The sequence below is a fragment of the Boleophthalmus pectinirostris genome, unplaced genomic scaffold (genome assembly GCF_026225935.1).
Source record: "Boleophthalmus pectinirostris isolate CB_2022bp ecotype Guang Dong unplaced genomic scaffold, ASM2622593v1 HiC_scaffold_10, whole genome shotgun sequence".
NCBI lineage: Eukaryota > Metazoa > Chordata > Actinopteri > Gobiiformes > Gobiidae > Boleophthalmus > Boleophthalmus pectinirostris.
The window spans coordinates 34428440-34450350 of record NW_026570971.1 but is presented as its reverse complement, the minus strand read 5'-3'; the positions used below and the strand labels follow the sequence as shown (position 1 = coordinate 34450350).

Below are 21911 nucleotides of genomic sequence, written 5' to 3'. Positions count from 1 at the left end.
AGTAGGTTCGGAGTGTCCGTGTGTGTGTTCTAGTCTATGTGCTCTTCTACTTGTTCTGATACACCTCAAGTTCATTCTAAAGACATTCAGGAAACATTCACTTCTGTCCTGTCAATGGGACTTTTTAGAATCGATACCTGCTCAAATGAGTATCTTGTTTCGATACTAGTGTACTTTTAGTATCGATTAGTATTTGATTGTCTATACCAGGGGTGTCCTGGTCCTCGGCCCTCGGCTGATTTTCTACTAAAATATTTGAATTATACTTTCTATTAAAATACTGGTTAATTTTCTGCAGTGCTTATTACAGCAGCGTTCCAGTGTCTCTGTACGTGGCCCCTCCCACCAGAGCAGCACAAATGAAGAATTGTCTCTTTCCAAACGCTCTTAAAGGACGATCGTTTTGACTGTTGACCGTGACCCCCTCATCAGAAAAATGTCCAACATGAGAAAAGTGGAGCCGAGTGCAGAATTTTCCAAGAAAAATTGACTTATTCCTATTTGAATACAAGTTAATATTAAAACATTGTGCTGAAAGTTTCAGGTTGTTCATAATATTATAATATTTTGTAAAAGAAAGAGTTCATCAATTAAAAAGATTTCTGTAATAGATTTGTGTTTCTCTGCACAAATATTTGCACTTATTGCTATTTTCGGGGTTTATATGCGATAATTTTTCCAATTTTATTTTCCCAGCCCCGTTGGGATCAAAGTAGGTTGGATACAGCCCCTGGACCAAAATGAGTTTGACACCCCTGATCTATACTTTGACAACCCTGGTTTGTCAGTACACACTCTGTAGTCTTCAGTACCTTCACACTGTACGGAGACGCGTGTGGGCAGGCTCCTGGTGTGGTCTAAATACTCGAGTGAACAGAGCAGAGCCGTGTTTGTCTGTGGCTCCGTCAGCATCAGGACCAGGAGAGAGCACAGGGCGTTAGTTTCCAACACCTCCACCGACGGGTGACGCTCCTGTGAGAAGGGAGAGAGGAAGACATGGAGAGAGAGAAGGAGGAAGGAAGGAGGAGGGATAAAGACATAATAAATGGTTACAGACAACAGAATCACAACATTTCCTGCATTTTTTTATTGAAACTGTCATGGAAAAAAATGATCTATCTGTTGAAGATAAATAATGAATCCATTTTCGAAACCCAATGAGTTTTTGGAATATAGACCAAGGTTTATTCTTGTTCCAGCAGATATGGACAGGGCCTCGGTCTGTTCCGGCCAAAACCCAACAGCCTCTCCCCACCAGCAGCATGTTCCTACTACATCTCCCAACCATTTCTCCCAGTCTCTCCCCATGTATCCACCCAGTATCTGCCCAGAGCATTTGAGCTCTGAATATTTATACAGAAATACAAGACCATACATATCAAAGTGAGAATGTGACGACTCCTACTGAGGCGTGGCCAGATGATGGTGCTTGATCTGATTTGTTCCATATTCACCTGCATTTGTCACTTCCTGACATGATTAGCAAGCAAAAGGGAACAGAGTATTTACATTGAAGGGTCTTTCTAACAAGCCAAATGAGTTTTAGGCTGCGTTCAGACTGCAGCCTGAAGTGACCCAAATCCAATTTTTTGGCTTTTATGTTCCTGTATCTGATCTTTTAATGACAGTCTGAATGACACAGATCCGATTTTTTCAAATGTGACCCAGGACACTTGGATATGTGCTCCTGAAACTGATACATATCTGATCTTTTGACATGTGACTTCAGTCTGAACGGCCAAAGTGCATTCATCCACCTACACGTTATCGACAAGACACAAACGTCAATATTCTGCGCTGAAGTAGGCGAAAATTGTTAATGAACTCAGTGTCACTGAAGTGAAGCACATCACCACTCACCACTCTTGGCTCCGTCTGCACATCCACATGTTCCTTTCAATGGACGTCGCTGCCGCTGTCCCACAAAACACCACGACCAAAAACCTCGTCCTTCTCCTTCTCAATCTCCTCTTTAAAACAAGTAAGTTGTTCATGTTCTGGCTCCGGTACGAGAGGAACTTTAAAATCTCCAGGTGCTCAATGCTGCGTCCATGTTTGGACAACTTCCATAAACACAGAGCACGCTCGCTGTGGTTGACATTATCGTGTCTCCAGTGTCACATGCGGGACACTTTCGGGCCGTTTACTGTTCACACTGGAGTCACATACAAGTCACATTTAATTGGAAATGTGAACGACCTCGCAAAAACATCGGATTTCACAAAAAAACTGGAATTGAGCGTTAAGCCCTGCAGACTGAACGTAGCCTCAGTTACAAGACCAAATGTGTAAGATAAACTAATCACTATTTTAATGTAATCAATCATAATCAGTATTTTCCTGTGGGGGTCTGGTCTCAGGTACAAATCACATTCATTTACACAAAGACAGAATGAGAGAAATCTTTCCTCAATCTAAATTTCTATCACAAAACTGAGTAAAAGCTTTTGTCCAGTTGTCAGAAATGTGTTGTTTTTTGCAATTTATACTTTTCTGTGACGTCACGCTGGGGATAGTGTGGCTGCATGTATCTCTATGGTGAAATGTTCAGCAGTTACCAATGTTTTAAGAGCACAAATAAGATCACCTGTTCAGTTATTTCTGTTCAAATAAAGCTCAGATTAAAGTCTAACGTAAGTCATAGACAGTGTTGGGGAGTAACAGATTACATGTACCGCCGTTACGTAATCAGAGTACAAATTATGAATAACTGTATTCAGTTACAGTTACTGTTTCAATGAGTGGTAATTGGATTACAGTTACTTTGCTGAAATAAGTGGATTACAAGGCGGTATTTTCCTGTTTTCACATTTTGTGCTACATCCCATTTATTTATTTTTTTATTTCAGTAATTCCACTCATTGCCCGAAACCCACACAGAACGCGGCAGTAAGAGCGATGTAAACGTCACGTTAACGTTACCCTAACAAATATAAAATCACCTACAACTTAAATGTCAAACCGGAGCTACTGGCACTGGTGAAAACAACCTGCATAGGCTCATGATGTGTGCACTACTGTGACATAGTGACCTGCCACATGAGGGGACACGCACACAAACACAAACACACACAAACACACACAAACACAAACACACACCTTCATCATCGTCATCAACCTGAGAACGAGCAGATCATGTCTCCTTCCGTAGTTACTGCGCGGACATCGCTGTCCTCACGTGAGCCGCGTGTGGATCGTGTTTCCTCACGTACGCTGCGTAAACCGCGTTTCCTCCTGTGCACCTCTAAACCAGAACTAACACCAGGACTAAAACCAGGACTAAACCAGTCCAAGACTAAACCAGGACTGAACCAGGTCTGAACCAGGTCTAAACCAGGGCTAAATCAGGTCTAAACTATAGGACTAAACCAGGTCTATACCAGGACTAAACCAGGACTAAACCAGGACTAAACCAGGTCTAAAATAAGGACTAAACCAGGACTAAACCAGGACTAAACCAGAACTTAACCAGGTCTAAAATCAGGACTAAACCAGGACTAAAACCAGGACTAAACCAGGTCTAAACAATATGACACTTAACAGTAGGTTGGACATAATTTTAACATTTTACAATTTGGACATAAAGGTTATCTCATATAAAAATAATTTCTCTATTAATAATATTTTTTATATGGTTAAGGAAAGACTGTCTTTTATGAGACAAAACATTTTATGTTAACATCCTAGTTCTAATCCTAACAGATCCTGGTCTTTGCTTCTCTACAGCAAACAGTTGCTTATTCATGGAGACTTTGGGTTAACAGACAATTTGAAGAGAACAAACAAGAATTTTCAGGATGTGGTCGCTACATTCATGTCGTTTTAAAAAGCATGACAATATCAAGTAATCCAAAGTATTCAGATTACGTTACTCACTTTAAGTAATTTAATGGATTACGTTACAAACTACATTTTGGGGTATGTAATCTGTAATCTGTAGGGGATTACATTTTAAAAGTAACCTTCCCAACACTGGTCACAGAGTTTCGGATTGAGTTGTACCTTCAGTTAATGTTGATGATATCAGCTGCAAAGTATCAATGAATAACATGTTATCCTTTTCTGGATAAGTGATTATCAGTTGTTTTGAAGAAGCCCCACCTTCACGAGTTTGACTTGTTGCTTGCGTGCGGCGAAAGCGTTGAGATGGAGGCTCAGAGTGTCCAAAAAGCCTCGGATGTTTTTCTGCACGTTCGTCTCTTCAGCCAGAGCCTTCACAGGGATAAACGGAGGGATGTTGTGTCGTATAATTCTCAGGGGTTGGCTCACGCTTATTTCAATGTTATAAGTGTCCAGAATGGCGCCCTGATACGCGGTGGCCAGAGAGAAACACAGGGATTTGTCCTGGTTAGTCTTGATAGCGTCATAACCTCCTAAAATGGAAAGAAACATGAATGAAACTGAAAAATTTATAAATCTCTTGGTGTTGTAAGAAAAGTTTGCAAAATTCTGGACTCAAAATCTAGACTTACATTATACTATAGTTGAATTTATCGTGTCTGTCATATTGTAATATAGTCTGGGCTGCACTTTCTCAATTACTCTGAACAAGATATTATTAGTGCAAAAACGTTTTGTTGGAAATGCAACTCACTCCATGCCACTCACATCGTCTGCTCATTTATTCATCAAACTGAACATTCTTAATATTTACTGTATGATATTAGTATTCATCACATTTGTATTTTATGTAAAGAATTCTTTATAATATAACTACAATCCCTAATCATTTCACATTTACTTTAAAACCAATGCACAGATTGACAGACACAATACTCATCAAAATCATCATTTTCATGTTCCAAAATGTCAAGAGCTCAGAGGCTGTAAATTCTGGATCCAGTTTTCACATTTGGCTCGTGATCCCAGATCAGAAGCCTAAACAGAGTTTGAGGAAATGTTTGATATTTCATGATAATGTTTGATAATCATTCAGTTGTGGATGTTTCATTGTGTTTTAATCCATGTTTGAATCAAATGTATTTAATCTAAGATGTGTAAATGTTTTTTTTTTTATTAATTCACACCTATAATGTTCAATTTGAATGTATTCATAAGGTGGAGACTTTAATATCAGCCCTTTTGGATTTTTGCCTTTTCCGGCACCTACTTTTTTTATCCAGGGTGCTTTTTTATTGTTATATGTTATATATGTGTAAATTAAATTAAATTAAATAAAAAATTAAATACATTTTTTTAGATTTATTTATTTCATTCATAAAGTATAAAAAGACATCGAGAGTGTCACAACATCAGACATACAAGAAATGAATGAAAAGGAGCAGAAAGAAGAGAAATCTTATGTTATCTGCCCCCCCCCCCCCCTTCCCCCCAAATTATGCTTTGTAGTACTATTTATGCAGAAAAATGTACCAAAGAGTGTATTTATATAAAGACAGATTATACCTGTTTAATCTGACTTTTACAGATAAATACCAAAAAATACCAAATCTTCACCTTACTCACTTACTTCTACTTTCCGTTGTTGTCTCAAAGAAATCCTTAAAATCTAAATAAAGTGATTACTCGAGTAATTTTAGTTCACTAACATGGACACTGACTGCTTAAATGACTAAATGAATACAGCCCTAGTGGAGAGAATCAGAGGAACAGAGGAGATGATCAGAGGAGCAGAGGAACAAAGGAGAGGGTCACAGTTTTTTGACTTATTAAACATTACCCATGAGGTGATGAGCCAACAGCACGTCCTTGAGTTGAGTTTGTTTCGCCATCAGAATCAGGAGTTTTGTGTTTTCTGAATCATCGTCCATTTCCACGTCTTCATTATTGTCCAAAGATGTTCTCAGCTTTTGGAGATTCTGGTTGTAATATAAAAATGCATATGGGTCTGGTCAAGTGGTAACGGAGGGAAACAGGGGCAGATTTTTGACATTCAAATGTCTCTTATTCAGAAACTAGAGGGACTATTGAAATAAGTAAAGTATCTGAATGTAGGAAAGAGTTACACTCCAACAGGGTCAAGTTAAACCTGTGATATTCTTTCAAGTTGTTGACAAAAAATTTAAAAAACTCGGTAACGGAGGGAATGAAATATGCAGCACTTTTTGGGCAATAAATCCAAACAGTGATAACTCTTGGTTCTCACTTCCATATCCTTAACAAACTGGTTTGAATATTTGCTTCATATAGTTTTACACCATATGGTACAAGATTAGGTTGAAAAACCTCTCACTTTTTTGACTCATGAGATTTTTTATTAAGAAAGATCATGGTAACAGAGGGAAAAGTAACGGAGGGAAAATTGTGCAAACAAGTAGAAGGTGCAGGATTTTACATCATTTGTCAACTTTTTTCTTCCAAATACTTTAATATTACTTCAAAATGAAAGGAAACTATTTCTATAAAATATGTCAGTAATTCCAAGCAAATTTTTATCATTTTAAATAATAATAATAATAAAAAAAAATCCTGTACCTTCATCAACAGTTCAAAGATGGAATAACACAAGATATGATGAAATACAAACATTTATTTACATGATTTGCAGGTCTTTGAAATTTGGGAAATAATTTGTAACATGTTTCATACATTGTCTGTTTAAAACATATGGAACTTTAGAACCAAAAATGGTACAGAAAAAAGGTCAACAGTTTCATAAACTAGAGTACATATGTATCTGTTCAATACATTTTTATATCAGATGCATTAACTTGAATTTTTGGCCTTGTTGTTTACTTCTGCTTGACCGGGCCCATTTACCACGGGATGAATAAAGATGATTTTTGGTTTATTAAAGAATGATGGGGTTAATGTAGAGAGGGTTTAAACTCTGATTATCTGGACTCTGTCTTCTAAATCCCCTTCCAGAAGCCATTTTATATTTGATGGATGAATGGATTGCAGCGTATAAGATGGACATTCCAAAACATGTGCTACAATTTTGGAAACCTACAATATTACTGACTAGCCCAGTGTGATTTCAATAAAGAACAGGGGTGGGACGAGACAGAATTCTCACAAGAGGAGACTAGACATGAGTTAAGGTCCACGAAATCGAGACAAGGCAAGATTTTGATATAAATTATGATAATTACTATAAATAAATTGTGATGTTCAGTTCACAGTTTTGGCCTTTACATTTTTTTTTATTCTATTGTGCACTTTTGAGGTCATTTTTGCATCGCTTTTTGGAACTACGGCTTCCCAATATGTTAACTCAAAAATGTTTAACCCTTTTTTATCTGATCCAAATGTAAACACATGGGGAAAAAATCTCACGAGATCATGTTTTGCATGTGTGAACACTCTTGTGGGAAATTGGTCTCGTGAGATCTTGTGGTAAAAGATCTTGTCCCTTCCCTAATAAAGAATGATTAAAATGCTGCATAAATTATCCTATTTTATGTGCAGTAGGAGCGGATATTGTTCTGAGTTATTCATATTTGCGTTTCGTTATATATGTTTAGGATTATTTAAGATCTTCTGTTCTCCTCTCAAACTCCAGCAGTGTATCGATGTGTTGTTGATCACTTAAATAAATCAAAATTTAGGAGGAACAGACCATTTCATATAAGCCTTTAACTACTTAATCCAAGATACTTTTTTTGTTTGTACACTTCTTTGCAGTTTACTGTTAATGAAAGTGCTTGTTACCTTGTGCACGTCTATCTCGGCTCTCAGTCTGTCTCTCTCCTTCTTCAGCTCCTCCACTTTAGTCTTCAGCTCCTGCTCTCGACTCTGTGGCTGTGCTCCGGTTTTCTTTTGTTTCGACTGGGCCTCCAGGAAACTCAAATGACCCAAAACTCCTACAAATACAAAGAACATGATCAACCATCTCCGTCATATTAGGTCAGTGTTTCTGAAACAGTGGTACAGATGGTGGCGCTACTGTTCTAGACATTATTCATATTTAAGTCTTTGGGACAGCCCTCAGTACACATTTACATGACCAGTAAAAGTCAGATCAGAATCAGAAATCTGCTCAGGTCCAGGTTATCAGCAGTATAAAAGATAAGATAACTAGAACAACCAGATTCAGATAACCCAATAATTACATTTGATTTTTGGTGTGTGTTTACAGCACAAGAGAAACCTTTCAATCATTAAAAAACTGGTACCTTGCCTTTTCACAATACTTAGTCTTTCTCTTCTTAGTCAAACCCTGTACAGGTGTGAACAATCACAAAGAAATCAAAATACTCACATCAGATGCGATGTTTATATAATGTGATAAATCCAGAAATCAGATAATGATAAGATTGTGGGTGTGGATGTAAAACGTAGTCAGTGTTACTTTTAGAGGGTTTAGACTTGATCCACAAGGGAATGACGAGCCCAACAGTAATAAACAGTTACATTTACCAAATGTATTAGTATGTTTCTATATTTACCAATGAAGGATCTGGTTTAGGCCTGATATAGACTTGATTGTGATACTTAGAAAATTAAATATAGCATTCATATTATTTGGTTATTATAGGGTGACCAAATTTTCAAAATTCAACACCTGTGTTGGGATGTTTGGTAGAAATGAAAATGTGAAAAGAGCGTTTAAGATAGTCCATTCTTATGTAGGGGTGTGCAAAACTATTGAAAGATCGATATATATCGTATTGTTTAATTTGATATTACAGTATTGATATTGTGGGCTGCTGTATCAATATATATAGAGTATTTTGAGGTATATTTTACAAAATTATTTTGTGTAAACGCTACAATTGTTTTGACATTTTCACTGTTTTGAGTAAAATTGGTGTTTTTTATTACTTTGCACAGACTTAGTGGACTTACTGTCAGCAGAGCAGTGATATAGAATGTGATGTCATCACATTCTATATCACCATAGCAACAAGTAAACTCTTATTTGATGCGGCCCCTTTGTATGTAATGTAATGTAATGTGGGTAACCATGGCAACAGAATGTTTGTTCAGAATGTTCCGTGGCTTTGATGATATAGCTGATAAAACTTTGACTCTTTGTGTCTGTGGGTAACAGCGGTTGTAGGTTTAGACATATCAGGGCGTAGAAGACCAACTGTGTGACACAAGTGAGTTTGCAAGTGAGCCGCAAGCAAGCAGGCAAGTTCGTTTGTACCTTTATTAACATACGTCATAGAACTTCTACATCTACAGTGTTTTACAGGAAGCAAATGGGTAGCAAACCTGATAACAACTGTGAGGTGGAGGAGCAGTGGAACCCTGTGCTGAGTCGCAAACAGCGACGAAAGCAAAGGAGAGCCTTCCTCCAAGAGGAAAAGGATCAAACTATCAATGACAATGTTCTGCAGGTCTCCCAGGAAGATCTGCTGAAAAAAATACAGATGTTGAGAGCTCAATTAAGAGAGAAAGAGGAGGAAAATGAAAAAGGAGAGAGCTCTCTATCAGGAACTATATGAATGCAAGTGTCTCTATGCAGAAAATCTAGAGAAACAAATATACCTTCTGAGAAGGGAGAAGTGCACTGCATTTGACAAACAAATGAAAGACATCAGGGCAGAGGTAAAGGATGTGCACCAGCGACAGACCACTGCCAACTCTTTACTTCGAGGGCAACTTAGTCAAGTCAAGTTGCAGGAGAAAGAGCTAAAGGACCAGATCGCCACTCTCACCCAGCACCTGGAAAAGGAGCAGGTGGAGAAGCAGGACCTGATGTGTCTTGTGGCAGAACTGCAGTCCTCCCTCAAGGAAAAGGACATTCTGGCCCAGGCCAAACTTCAAACCCTACTGGATGAGAAGGTGAGCCTGGAGTCAACTGTGGCAGAAGTTGTGACAGAAGCTGTATGTGTTGTTGAAGTTCTCCATGGCAGAGAGAAAGAGCAGAGCCAAATAATTCAAGAGGAGAAGGCAAAGTCACAAGCCTTAAATCAGACTCTCGAAACAGAGAGAAGAACTTTTAGGGCTGTGATTGAGCTGTGCGACGCTGCTTATGTTTCCCTTCTGCATCTTAAAGACCAGCTCGCCCAGGAACTAAACAGCTCCAAGCAGGAGATGGAGCAGCTGAAGGTGCAGCACCAGGATGAGCTCAGTGCTCTACAGAGGGAGAAGGTTAGGGATAAGGTTAGGGCTAGTGTTCTGGAGAACAAGATGGCCCTGTTGCAGGACAAGATCTGGGAGCTTTCTCAGGCTCTGATCTCTTCAGAACAGACTAACGCTGCTCTGAAGAGACAGAAGCAGGAGCTCCAGGACATTGTTATGAGGTTATTATGAGGTTAATAGTTATTATGAGGAATGCAGAGAGAACCCGGTTCTTCTGTCGCACTTAGACCACCTGGAGAATTGAATGTACTTTGAGAACTAAAAAGTTGTCATCGTCCATTCAATTGAATTGAAAATGGTTTGAAGGAACAATTAGCTGACGTATGAATTCTTAAATTTGTATTGGAACTAAGGCTAAATGTTTTCCATTCTTACCTTTTCATTAATGTTTATTAGGCCTGAGCCCCGACAGGGCGTAGGGCCTATTGCTTCCGCTACGTGGAGCGAATGGGGAGCGACGTGCGCATGTCCGAATGCCACAACACGACATGCAACTATGTCCTCAGTCGCCCCCGGCACGAACAGCAGTATCCCAGTAACCCACGCCCAAGGCCTGAGCCATATTTACTACTGCTAAAATGAATGGAAGTCAATGGAAGGCGATGGGTGACCTCGACGAGATGGCGAATGACGAGCGCGTCAGTGCTTGTAATGTAGCCAGTCCATTACTTGGGCCTAGGGCTAATTAAAGGGTAAAATAATGAGAAACTGAAACAAAGTTTTAGAAAGGTTTATTGGAATAATTGAGTATGTGCAGATTGAAGTTACCTGTAAAAGAAAAGGAAATAAGTAAAAGTAAAAGTGCATTTAAATCAAAGTAATTGTGTTAAAGTGATTGTACCAAAAGAGTCCCCGGGGAGCCAGAGCACCTTAAGAAGGTTCCGGGGCAGCCAACCATGTTGTTTGGAGGAGGGAGCACAATTTTTTAACTTGTTCTATTTAGTATTTTAAAACATTAAACACTGCTAATTTAAATAAAGAGATATACATTTTTGTAATTGATGTAATTGGATATTGTTTGGGCACTGTTTTGATAGTTAGCTTTTAGATATTAAATGTACAAATTATTGGAGCTTACCTGATCGTTAAAGTGGGCTCACCCAATTAGGACAGGGCCTTTAAAAGAAGCCAGCCTCACCTTGTTCAGGGAGAGGTGCTGTGTGAGCGCAGGTAACTGTTAGAGAATTCTATGATATAAATGTATTTCTTTGATTAAAGTCTCATTAAAGTGTTACTCATTTATATATGTAATTCTTTCACTAAAGTATTAATCATTTAAAGGGTGAATCATTTAAATATTAATCACGGTGTAATCAACATTGCTTTGGGTCTGTTTTGGTTCAGGAAGTACAGGACATGATACCAGCAGCAGATATGAATGACATGTCAACTGACAGATTAAGCTAATCTACTATGGGCGCCAACAATTCTGGGTTTGTCCCATCTTATGTTAAAACTGAAGGCCTTGGGGAACTACTAAATTGTCTATATTTGGGATGTGTAATCAAATGTGAAATGGGAGGGTGGTTCAGTTGACGATTGTTAGTTATAAGATAACATGTGAAATGTATGTCATCAAGTATGCTTATCTGTGACATGATTTTCAATAAAAGTGTGACTTGGAGAGTTGTTGAGCAGAGTCGGTCAGGGAGCTGACAGACAGTGTGCTCGACTCTCCTTGCGCAAGTATAAATTTTAACCGTCTCTTTCTGGTGTGTCTTTATTTAATGTAATTTGATGTCTTAGGGTAAATTCCCTGACAGTAACTGCTATGCCTGTTTTTAACCTTTTTGGGAATTTTTGTAAATATTTTTTCTATTTTTGTCTTTAATAAATGCACTGGGATCTACACTGTAAACTGGCTCAACTTGACTCTGTTCCTTCTAAAACCGCTAAGGTTGCCACCAGGCTATTACAGTGCCCGTCACTCACCAATGACCCCACGTGGGGAAGGTTGAGAGCTTTCAAAAAATGTATAATATGTTGTTCTAATGTTTTCGGATATATTGTTTTTGCTCGAATTATTATTATTATCATTTTATTTTTATTATTATTAGGCCCGAGCCCCAACAGGGCATAGGGCCTATTGCTTCCGCTAAGCGGATCGAATGGGAAGCGACGTGCACATGGCCGAATGTAACAAGACGACATGCAACATTGTCCTCGGTCGCCCCCGGCACGAACAGCAGTATCCCAGTACCCAAGGCCTGAGCCATATTTACTACTGCTAAAATGAATGGAAGTCAATGGGAGGTCAGGGGGTGACCCCAGCGACATGGTGCAGACGCGCCCGTCACTCACCAATGACCCCACGGTGATGTGGGGAAGGTCGAGAGCTTTCAAAAATGTATAATATGTTCTAATATTTTTGGATATATTGTTTTTGCTCGAATTATTATTATTTTTATTATTCTTCTGCTCTTTAAACTCTAATTTGACCCCCTAAACACATTCAAAAACTCACCAAACTTGGCCCAAAATTCAGAAGTGGTGAAAAATTCGATAAAATATAGGTTGCGTTCACAGGCATTAAAAAATGCAGATACAGCGCCACCTCGAAAAGTCAAAATACATTGCGCCTATGGGAGACGTCCCAACGTCAACTTTGTCATAGAGCCACGAAATTCGGTACAAACATTCATCATGTGAAAACAAAAAAAAATGTTTATGATGGCCACGCCCCCTGACAAACCAGAAGGCGGCCATCTTGGATTGGACTGAAGTTTGAGTCCGCATTTTTGTTGACGTTGCGTTTGAACGCACTCCTCTGAAGGCGCTTCACCCACAGGGCTGAATATCAATATATCGTGAAGAGTATTTTGAGGTATATTTTACAAAATTATTTTGTGTAAACGCTACAATTGTTTTGACATTTTCACTGTTTTGAGTAAAATTGGTGTTTTTTATTACTTTGCACAGACTTAGTGGACTTACTGTCAGCAGAGCAGTGATATAGAATGTGATGTCATCACATTCTATATCACCATAGCAACAAGTAAACTTATTTGATGCGGCCCCTTTGTATGTAATGTAATGTAATGTGGGTAACCATGGCAACAGAATGTTTGTTCAGAATGTTCCGTGGCTTTGATGATATAGCTGATAAAACTTTGACTCTTTGTGTCTGTGGGTAACAGCGGTTGTAGGTTTAGACATATCAGGGCGTAGAAGACCAACTGTGTGACACAAGTGAGTTTGCAAGTGAGCCGCAAGCAAGCAGGCAAGTTCGTTTGTACCTTTATTAACATACGTCATAGAACTTCCACATCTACAGTGTTTTACAGGAAGCAAATGGGTAGCAAACCTGATAACAACTGTGAGGTGGAGGAGCAGTGGAACCCTGTGCTGAGTCGCAAACAGCGACGAAAGCAAAGGAGAGCCTTCCTCCAAGAGGAAAAGGATCAAACTATCAATGACAATGTTCTGCAGGTCTCCCAGGAAGATCTGCTGAAAAAAATACAGATGTTGAGAGCTCAATTAAGAGAGAAAGAGGAGGAAAATGAAAAGGAGAGAGCTCTCTATCAGGAACTATATGAATGCAAGTGTCTCTATGCAGAAAATCTAGAGAAACAAATATACCTTCTGAGAAGGGAGAAGTGCACTGCATTTGACAAACAAATGAAAGACATCAGGGCAGAGGTAAAGGATGTGCACCAGCGACAGACCACTGCCAACTCTTTACTTCGAGGGCAACTTAGTCAAGTCAAGTTGCAGGAGAAAGAGCTAAAGGACCAGATCGCCACTCTCACCCAGCACCTGGAAAAGGAGCAGGTGGAGAAGCAGGACCTGATGTGTCTTGTGGCAGAACTGCAGTCCTCCCTCAAGGAAAAGGACATTCTGGCCCAGGCCAAACTTCAAACCCTACTGGATGAGAAGGTGAGCCTGGAGTCAACTGTGGCAGAAGTTGTGACAGAAGCTGTATGTGTTGTTGAAGTTCTCCATGGCAGAGAGAAAGAGCAGAGCCAAATAATTCAAGAGGAGAAGGCAAAGTCACAAGCCTTAAATCAGACTCTCGAAACAGAGAGAAGAACTTTTAGGGCTGTGATTGAGCTGTGCGACGCTGCTTATGTTTCCCTTCTGCATCTTAAAGACCAGCTCGCCCAGGAACTAAACAACTCCAAGCAGGAGATGGAGCAGCTGAAGGTGCAGCACCAGGATGAGCTCAGTGCTCTACAGAGGGAGAAGGTTAGGGATAAGGTTAGGGCTAGTGTTCTGGAGAACAAGATGGCCCTGTTGCAGGACAAGATCTGGGAGCTTTCTCAGGCTCTGATCTCTTCAGAACAGACTAACGCTGCTCTGAAGAGACAGAAGCAGGAGCTCCAGGACAAGATTATGAGGAATGCAGAGAGAACCCGGTTCTTCTGTCGCACTTAGACCACCTGGAGAATTGAATGTACTTTGAGAACTAAAAAGTTGTCATCGTCCATTCAATTGAATTGAAAATGGTTTGATGGAACAATTAGCGCAGGTAACTGCTATGCCTGTTTTTAACCTTTTTGGGAATTTTTGTAAATATTTTTTCTATTTTTGTCTTTAATAAATGCACTGGGATCTACACTGTAAACTGGCTCAACTTGACTCTGTTCCTTCTAAAACCGCTAAGGTTGCCACCAGGCTATTACAGTGCCCGTCACTCACCAATGACCCCACGTGGGGAAGGTTGAGAGCTTTCAAAAAATGTATATATAATATGTTGTTCTAATGTTTTCGGATATATTGTTTTTGCTCGAATTATTATTATCATTTTATTTTTATTATTATTAGGCCCGAGCCCCAACAGGGCATAGGGCCTATTGCTTCCGCTAAGCGGATCGAATGGGAAGCGACGTGCACATGGCCGAATGTAACAAGACGACATGCAACATTGTCCTCGGTCGCCCCCGGCACGAACAGCAGTATCCCAGTACCCAAGGCCTGAGCCATATTTACTACTGCTAAAATGAATGGAAGTCAATGGGAGGTCAGGGGGTGACCCCAGCGACATGGTGCAGACGCGCCCGTCACTCACCAATGACCCCACGGTGATGTGGGGAAGGTCGAGAGCTTTCAAAAATGTATAATATGTTCTAATATTTTTGGATATATTGTTTTTGCTCAAATTATTATTATTTTATTTTTATTATTCTTCTGCTCTTTAAACTCTAATTTGACCCCCTAAACACATTCAAAAACTCACCAAACTTGGCCCAAAATTCAGAAGTGGTGAAAAATTCGATAAAATATAGGTTGCGTTCACAGGCATTAAAAAATGCAGATACAGCGCCACCTCGAAAAGTCAAAATACATTGCGCCTATGGGAGACGTCCCAACGTCAACTTTGTCATAGAGCCACGAAATTCGGTACAAACATTCATCATGTGAAAACAAACAAAACATTTTATGATGGCCACGCCCCCTGACAAACCAGAAGGCGGCCATCTTGGATTGGATTGAAGTTTGAGTCCGCATTTTTGTTGACGTTGCGTTTGAACGCACTCCTCTGAAGGCGCTTCACCCACAGGGCTGAATATCACCGTACATCATCTAGAGAAGTGGAATTATTATGGAGTTGTTGTTTTTTTTAACTTATTTTTATTAAATAATTTTGGTGCAAGCCACATAATTATGAAACAGCAGTAAGATGCAATACAAGTAAAATGACAATAAAGTCATACACATTGTGTCCTCATTTATCATTCATAATATACACGACACACACACTACAACATAACAGAATAAAAATCCTACAAAAGATGGTCATCCTTCTGAAATATAGGCCTTAACTAGGGCTGGGCGATATGGGTCAAAAAATATATCTCGATATATTTTGCTATATCTCAATATACGATATATATCTCAATATATGTTCAAGAAAAAATAACCCCCTAAAACTGAAAACTGCAAAAACAAATCTGCCAAATTCCACAAGGTCCTTTTTTTTTAATTGAAGTGTAAGAGGTCGACAGTTCATATAGGAACATTTAAGATTACAAAAAACCCTAATTACATAAATAATAATTTAACTGTCAAATAAAAGAAATAATACATATTTTCTTCTTTTCATTCATAAATAAAACAACTCAACACAAGTTCATCTTTGAATTAACTCTGTTATCCAGACCATAATCATAACCATGAGCTCATTTAACAGAAGAAGCTCAGGATGTTCCTTATTTCAATAGATCCATGTTCCTATCCAGCAGTAAGGAGCTCTGAGGTTTAATCCCACAATCCACTGCAGATCAAATCAAACGTTTCCAAACACTATTGTACAAGTGACACTGCAGCAGATTATTAATTAAAATCTTCTGCATAAATAAACTTTACATTGCTAAACTTTACAATATATAAAGCATAACGACTCTAGAGCCGCATCAGCCCGTTTGAGATAATAATGTGTTTAATGCAGTTTTGCGCACGTGCGTTTACATTTTACAGAAACGAAACTTAAGCGCATGGCTCATTTGCATAAACAGTGCACTTCTCGTGCAGCTCAGCTCGTTTAGCTTGAAGCTTTTCACTGGCACCAACTTTCGGCGTTCACGGCGATAGTGACGAGTGAAGGAGACACGAGCAAGGTGACGAGAGAGAAGATAAACAACGGAAGCGGCGAAGTCAGAATTGAATATAAGCATTATATCGATATATACGATATGTCAGAATTCATATCGAGTTTAAAAACTATCTCGATATATTTAAAATATCGATATATCGCCCACCCCTAGCTGCTATTATGATTTCTCACTTGTGTTATAATATTCAAGGTTCTCCTTATATTATTAGCACTATGACGACTTGGAATAAAACCTGTTTGGTCCAGATGAATTAATTTTTTTATATGTTTTTGAATCCTTTTCGCTAAAATACTGGTCAGTAATTTTAAGTCGTTGCACAAAAGACTAATTGGTCTATATCCTTCACAATGCATCGCACCCCTTCCTTCTTTATGAATAACTGAGATGATGGCTTCAGACCATGAGTCCTGCATTTCACCCTTTGTAAGTGTAGAGTTGAAGACCCTAGATAATACTGGCAACAAAGTATCTACAAAACATTTATAAAATTCCCCTGGGAGTCCATCTGTCCCTGGGGATTTATTGTTTTTTAATTTTTTTAATTGCCTCTCTAATTTCAGTCTCTGTTATGTTTGAGATCATTCCTGCAGCTTCTTCTGCAGACAGTGCAGGTAGATTTAGATTAGTGAGAAAGGATTTGCTCTGATGTGTAATCTCATCATTTATTGGATTTGGTTCTTCATAGAGTTTTTTGTAAACGGATGCAAAGGCATTGGCTATGTCTTTAGGACGGTACACAATAGACTTATTTGTAGGATCAGTTACTTTGTGTACCATTCTGTCCGTTTGTGCTTTACAAAGTTGAAAAGCTAGAAGGCGACTGGCTCTATTACCCATCTCATAATATCTTTGCCTAGAGAATCTTAATGCCCCTTCTGCTTTATATGTAAGAAGTGTATCCAACTCTTTTCTGGCTTCTTTCAGTTTAAGCAATGTGCAATTTCCACTTGTATTTTTATGTTCCATTTCCAATAATTTTATTCTATGCTCAAGGTTAGTTTGTTCCCCTAATCGCAACTTTTATCCGTGATGATATTTGAATCATTTTTCCTCTAATTACAGCTTTGGCTCCACTCCATAGAGTTGGTGGAGTGACATCTCCAGTGTCATTTGTCTCTAAATAGTCCCTCATAGTTTGTTTTAGTTATTGAACTACCTCTGCATTGTTGAGTAGTGATACATTTAGCCTCCAGTACTTGAAGAAATTCTCCTTACAAAGATCAAGGTGTAAATTTACAGGTGCATGGTCACTCAGAGTTATCGTTTCTATATGGCAATCAATTACTTTATGCATGTGCTGTTGAGAGATGCAAAAGAAAGCTATCCTCGAATAGCTATTATGAACATTGGAGAAAAATGTAAAATCTTTCATACTTTGGTTCCTATGTCTCCATGGATCCCCCAAGCCAAGTTCTGTTATCGTGTTATTAAGCATTTTTGTTTTCCTAGTCTGTGGACCTGTCTCTGCTGGTGATCTGTCTAGTTTACCATCCTGCACAGCATTAAAATCTCCTCCAACTATTATAACACCCTTTGCATTCTCTGCTATAATATTAGCAATTTCTTTGAAGAAATTTTCATCATATTCATTTTGAGCATACAGTCCCTGACAAAAGTCTTGTCGCTTATCCATTATGTAGAAACAAAAGCTTATAACCTGACTTTAAATTAATCGATTGGTTTTAGAAATGTCTCATATGAAAGCTAAAACCCTCCCAAATTATGCTCAATATACTAAAATAAATTTGCTTCACTGAAGAAAGATTGATCATTTAATGAACACAGAAAGGTCAGATTTTGGCAAGACAAAAGTTTTGTCGCCTACAGAAAATTGAACAAATAATTTACTTCAAATACAAAAATATGTTGCATAATGTCAGTGAATTAAGTAGTGGTGCTGTGAGATCCATATTTAATATCTTGTATGACTCCATGAGCTTGAAGGACGCATCCATGCGGTTTGACAATGATTCATACAATTTGTTGATGAAGTCATCAGGAATAGCAAAGAAAGCGTCTTACATGCCTCCCAGAGTTCATCAAGATTATTTGGTTTTGCCTTCCACGCTTCCTCTTTCATTCTACCCCAGACCTGCTCAATGATGTTCATGTCTGGTGACTGGGCTGGCCAGTCCTGGAGCACCTTGATCTTCTTCGCCTTGAGAAACTTTGATGTAGAGATAGAAGTATGTGATGGAGCACCATCCTGCTGCAAAATTTGACCCTTTTATGGTTGGGAAAGTAAGAGGAGCTAATACTTCTTGATATTTTAGGTTATTGATATTTGCCTTCCACCCTGCAAATGTCTCGCACACTCCCATACTGGATGGAACCCCAGACCAGGATTTTTCTTCCACCAAACTTAACTGTTTTCTGGGTGAATCTTGGATCCATGCACTCCAGTAGGTCTCCTGCAATATTTGCAGCGACTGTGATGTAATTCAACCGAGGATTCATCTGAGAAATCCACCTTCTGCCACTTTTCCAGTGTCCATCCTTTTAGCAGGCTGTGGACCTTGGCAAATCCCACACGGTTTTTTAATTGCCTTTTGTTTAGTGCTGGTTTCTGTGCACTGATTCGACCATGGAGGCCATTTCGAGACAGAATTCTACAAACTGTTGTGGTTGACACAGGGACTTGAGGTGACCAGGCCTGGTGGAGTCTGCTGCAGTGGAAAAGGGGCCTTGGATTTTTGAATCAACAAACGGTCCTCCTGAGCAGTTGTCTTGCGGGGTCTGCTGGACCTGGGCTTGTCAAAAACATCTCCAGTCATTTCAGATCTTTTTCTTATTCTTTGTACTTGACGCTGAGACACATTGAAGGTGTCACCACCTCAGCAGTGGATCTGGTCTTCAGCCTCTTGATAATTAACGCTTTGGTCTCAGGGTGGATCTTAGGCATGTTGTCAGAGGTCAAGTTGCAGTTGATGTGAAGGTCTGGTGTGCTGGGGTTCTTTTTATACACAAACACTAATTGACTGATCAGTAACTGATCACAGGTGAGGCTGTAATCTAGGATTGGGTGCATCATATGACAAAGCGACAAGACTTTTGTCTTGCCAAAATCTGACCTTTCTGTGTTCATTAAATGATCAATCTTTCTTCAGTTAAGCAAATTTATTTTAGTATATTGAGCATAATTTGGGAGGGTTTTAGCTTTCATATGAGACATTTCTAAAACCAATCGATTAATTTAAAGTCAGGTTATAAGCTTTTGTTTCTACAAAATGGATAAGCCACAAGACTTTTGTCGGGGACTGTATAAATTCATAATAGATAATTCCTCATCCCCAACCTGTCCAACTACCATCACATATCTCCCCCATTTGTCTTGTATTACACTTTCTTTTGAAAAAATAAGTGATTTGTTAATCAAAATAGCTACTCCTCTTTTCTTTCCAAATGATGCATAGTATATTTGGTTTACCCATTCTCTTTTAAGTTTTTTAAGTTCCAAATCACTCAGATGAGTTTCTTGCATTAGAGCTATGGAGCACTGCATCTTCTTTAACTGGTTGAATTTTTTTTTTCTTTTTATAGGATGATTTAAGCCATGTACATTATATGTTAGAATACTGAGGTTTCTCATGAAAATACCTAGAATTATTAAGGCACATCTTAATTTCTTTCTTATACAAAAGACAATACAACATGTATCTATAATTTCGTGATTGCACCATTAGTATGTTATTCAAAGTACAGATTGCACCCATTAGAACAAAAGTTTTGAACATGAACTTAAACAGACTTCCAAACGTCAAAGTGTAGTGGCAATTGTCTTACAGCAAAACGCTGAGCAAAGGGTTGCCTTCGCCAAAACCAACGTAAAGTAAACATAAACAAACAAAAAAGTCATCCCACTTTCTTCTGAGTAGGAGAGGGACCCCTTAGATTAAACTGTAATGATTACATCGTAATGTAACTAGCCTTAATTAGTTAACAGTTATAAATCAAATAATTCGCACAATTCTTGCCTACTTTGCTACTCAATTCTCAATTCCTTCAGTTATTTGTCACCTCATAGGAGCAATTGCAAATCCGCGGTGGTCACCGTTGCTTCTCTAGCTCCTTGGGTGGCCCAGGTGTTGCGCACTAACTCCTTCTGACAGTTCTCTCTCTCGTCCACTTTAACGTTATTTCCCATCTGCTTGAGGACTGGCGCTGCCTCCATGAGTGTAGAGAACGTCTTAACTCCGGTGTCTATATGAATTTTTAGCTGGGCAGGGAAAGGAGACGTGGCTTTCACTTTCTTCTCTTTGAGCTGTTTAATCACATCCCTCACTTGTTTACGTTTCTTCTGTACAGCGGCAGAGTAGTCATGGTCAAAAAACACTTTCTGGCCCTGGTATAAGACTCCACGGCTTTTCCATGCCTCTTGTAGAATTCGTTCTTTCATTCTGTAATCCAAAAATCGGACAATAATACATCTCGGTGACGCAGTGGCTTTCGGCTTCATGATCAACGATCGGTGTGCCCTCTCTACTCCAAGATCCAGCTCCTCCGGTATTTTCAGTGTAGCGCGGAGCATGTTGGTTATAAAGCGAATCATATCGTTTTTCTCTTCATCTTCTCGTATCCCCTATATGCGTAGGTTATTGCGCCTGGATCTGGATTCGAGATCTTCACACTTGGTGGACAGTGTGGTTTCGCGTTGTAGCATGTAGCGAATAGTTCTGTTATGTGCTGAAGCAGGTCCTCGTTGTCGCTCACTCTCTGTTTCATGTCTGACATTTGCTCTTCAAGCTCCGTTGTCCTTTCAACAACGTCTTTCAGAGCATTTTCTACCCTTGCCAACGTAAATTTAGTATGGTTTGAAACCTCCATATGCTCTTTCCTGAAGTCTTTGAACTCTGCTAGCACCAACGTCACATTGTTTTCGGATTTATCCATGTCCATGGCCGCTTCGTCACTTTGCTCCCGTCTGTCCTCTTTCCTGGTAGATCTTGTCTCCTTTCGTTGGCCAAACATTCTAAACTTTCTTAACAATCCAGTTCTGGGCGGAATATGTGCAGGTTCATTACATTTAGGCTAGTTTTAAGGGTCTCTCTCCAGAGCTCAAAAATCAAGCTGCTTAACCTGTCATGGCGTCACCGGAAGTCATGTTTACTGTTATTAATTGTTATTTATTTATTTGTTTATTGTTATTGTTATTAATGTTTTCATATAAAATATCACTCCCCCCGAACTGCCACCTTATCGTGGTGGGGGAGTTTGTACCCGAATGATCCTAGGAGCTATGTTGCCCGGGGCATTACGCCCCTGGTAGGGTCTCCCATGGCAAATAGATCCTAGGTGACAGGGCAGACTAAGAGCAGTTCACAGCACCCTTCTGAACTTAGAAATATCGAGGACCGTGACGTC

General features: G+C 39.2%; 1 protein-coding gene across 1 annotated transcript in view; it reads right to left on the bottom strand.

The window, feature by feature from the left end:
- Nucleotides 1-21911, bottom strand: part of cenpo (centromere protein O) — a 28600-nt gene that overhangs the window by 5612 nt on the left and 1077 nt on the right. The window contains exons 2-5 of the mRNA XM_055161785.1: nucleotides 7615-7766; nucleotides 5681-5819; nucleotides 4102-4373; nucleotides 813-972 (exon numbers count right to left, since the gene is read on the bottom strand). Coding sequence (XP_055017760.1) covers nucleotides 813-972; nucleotides 4102-4373; nucleotides 5681-5819; nucleotides 7615-7766 — 723 coding nt within the window. The remainder of the gene's footprint in view (nucleotides 1-812; nucleotides 973-4101; nucleotides 4374-5680; nucleotides 5820-7614; nucleotides 7767-21911) is intronic.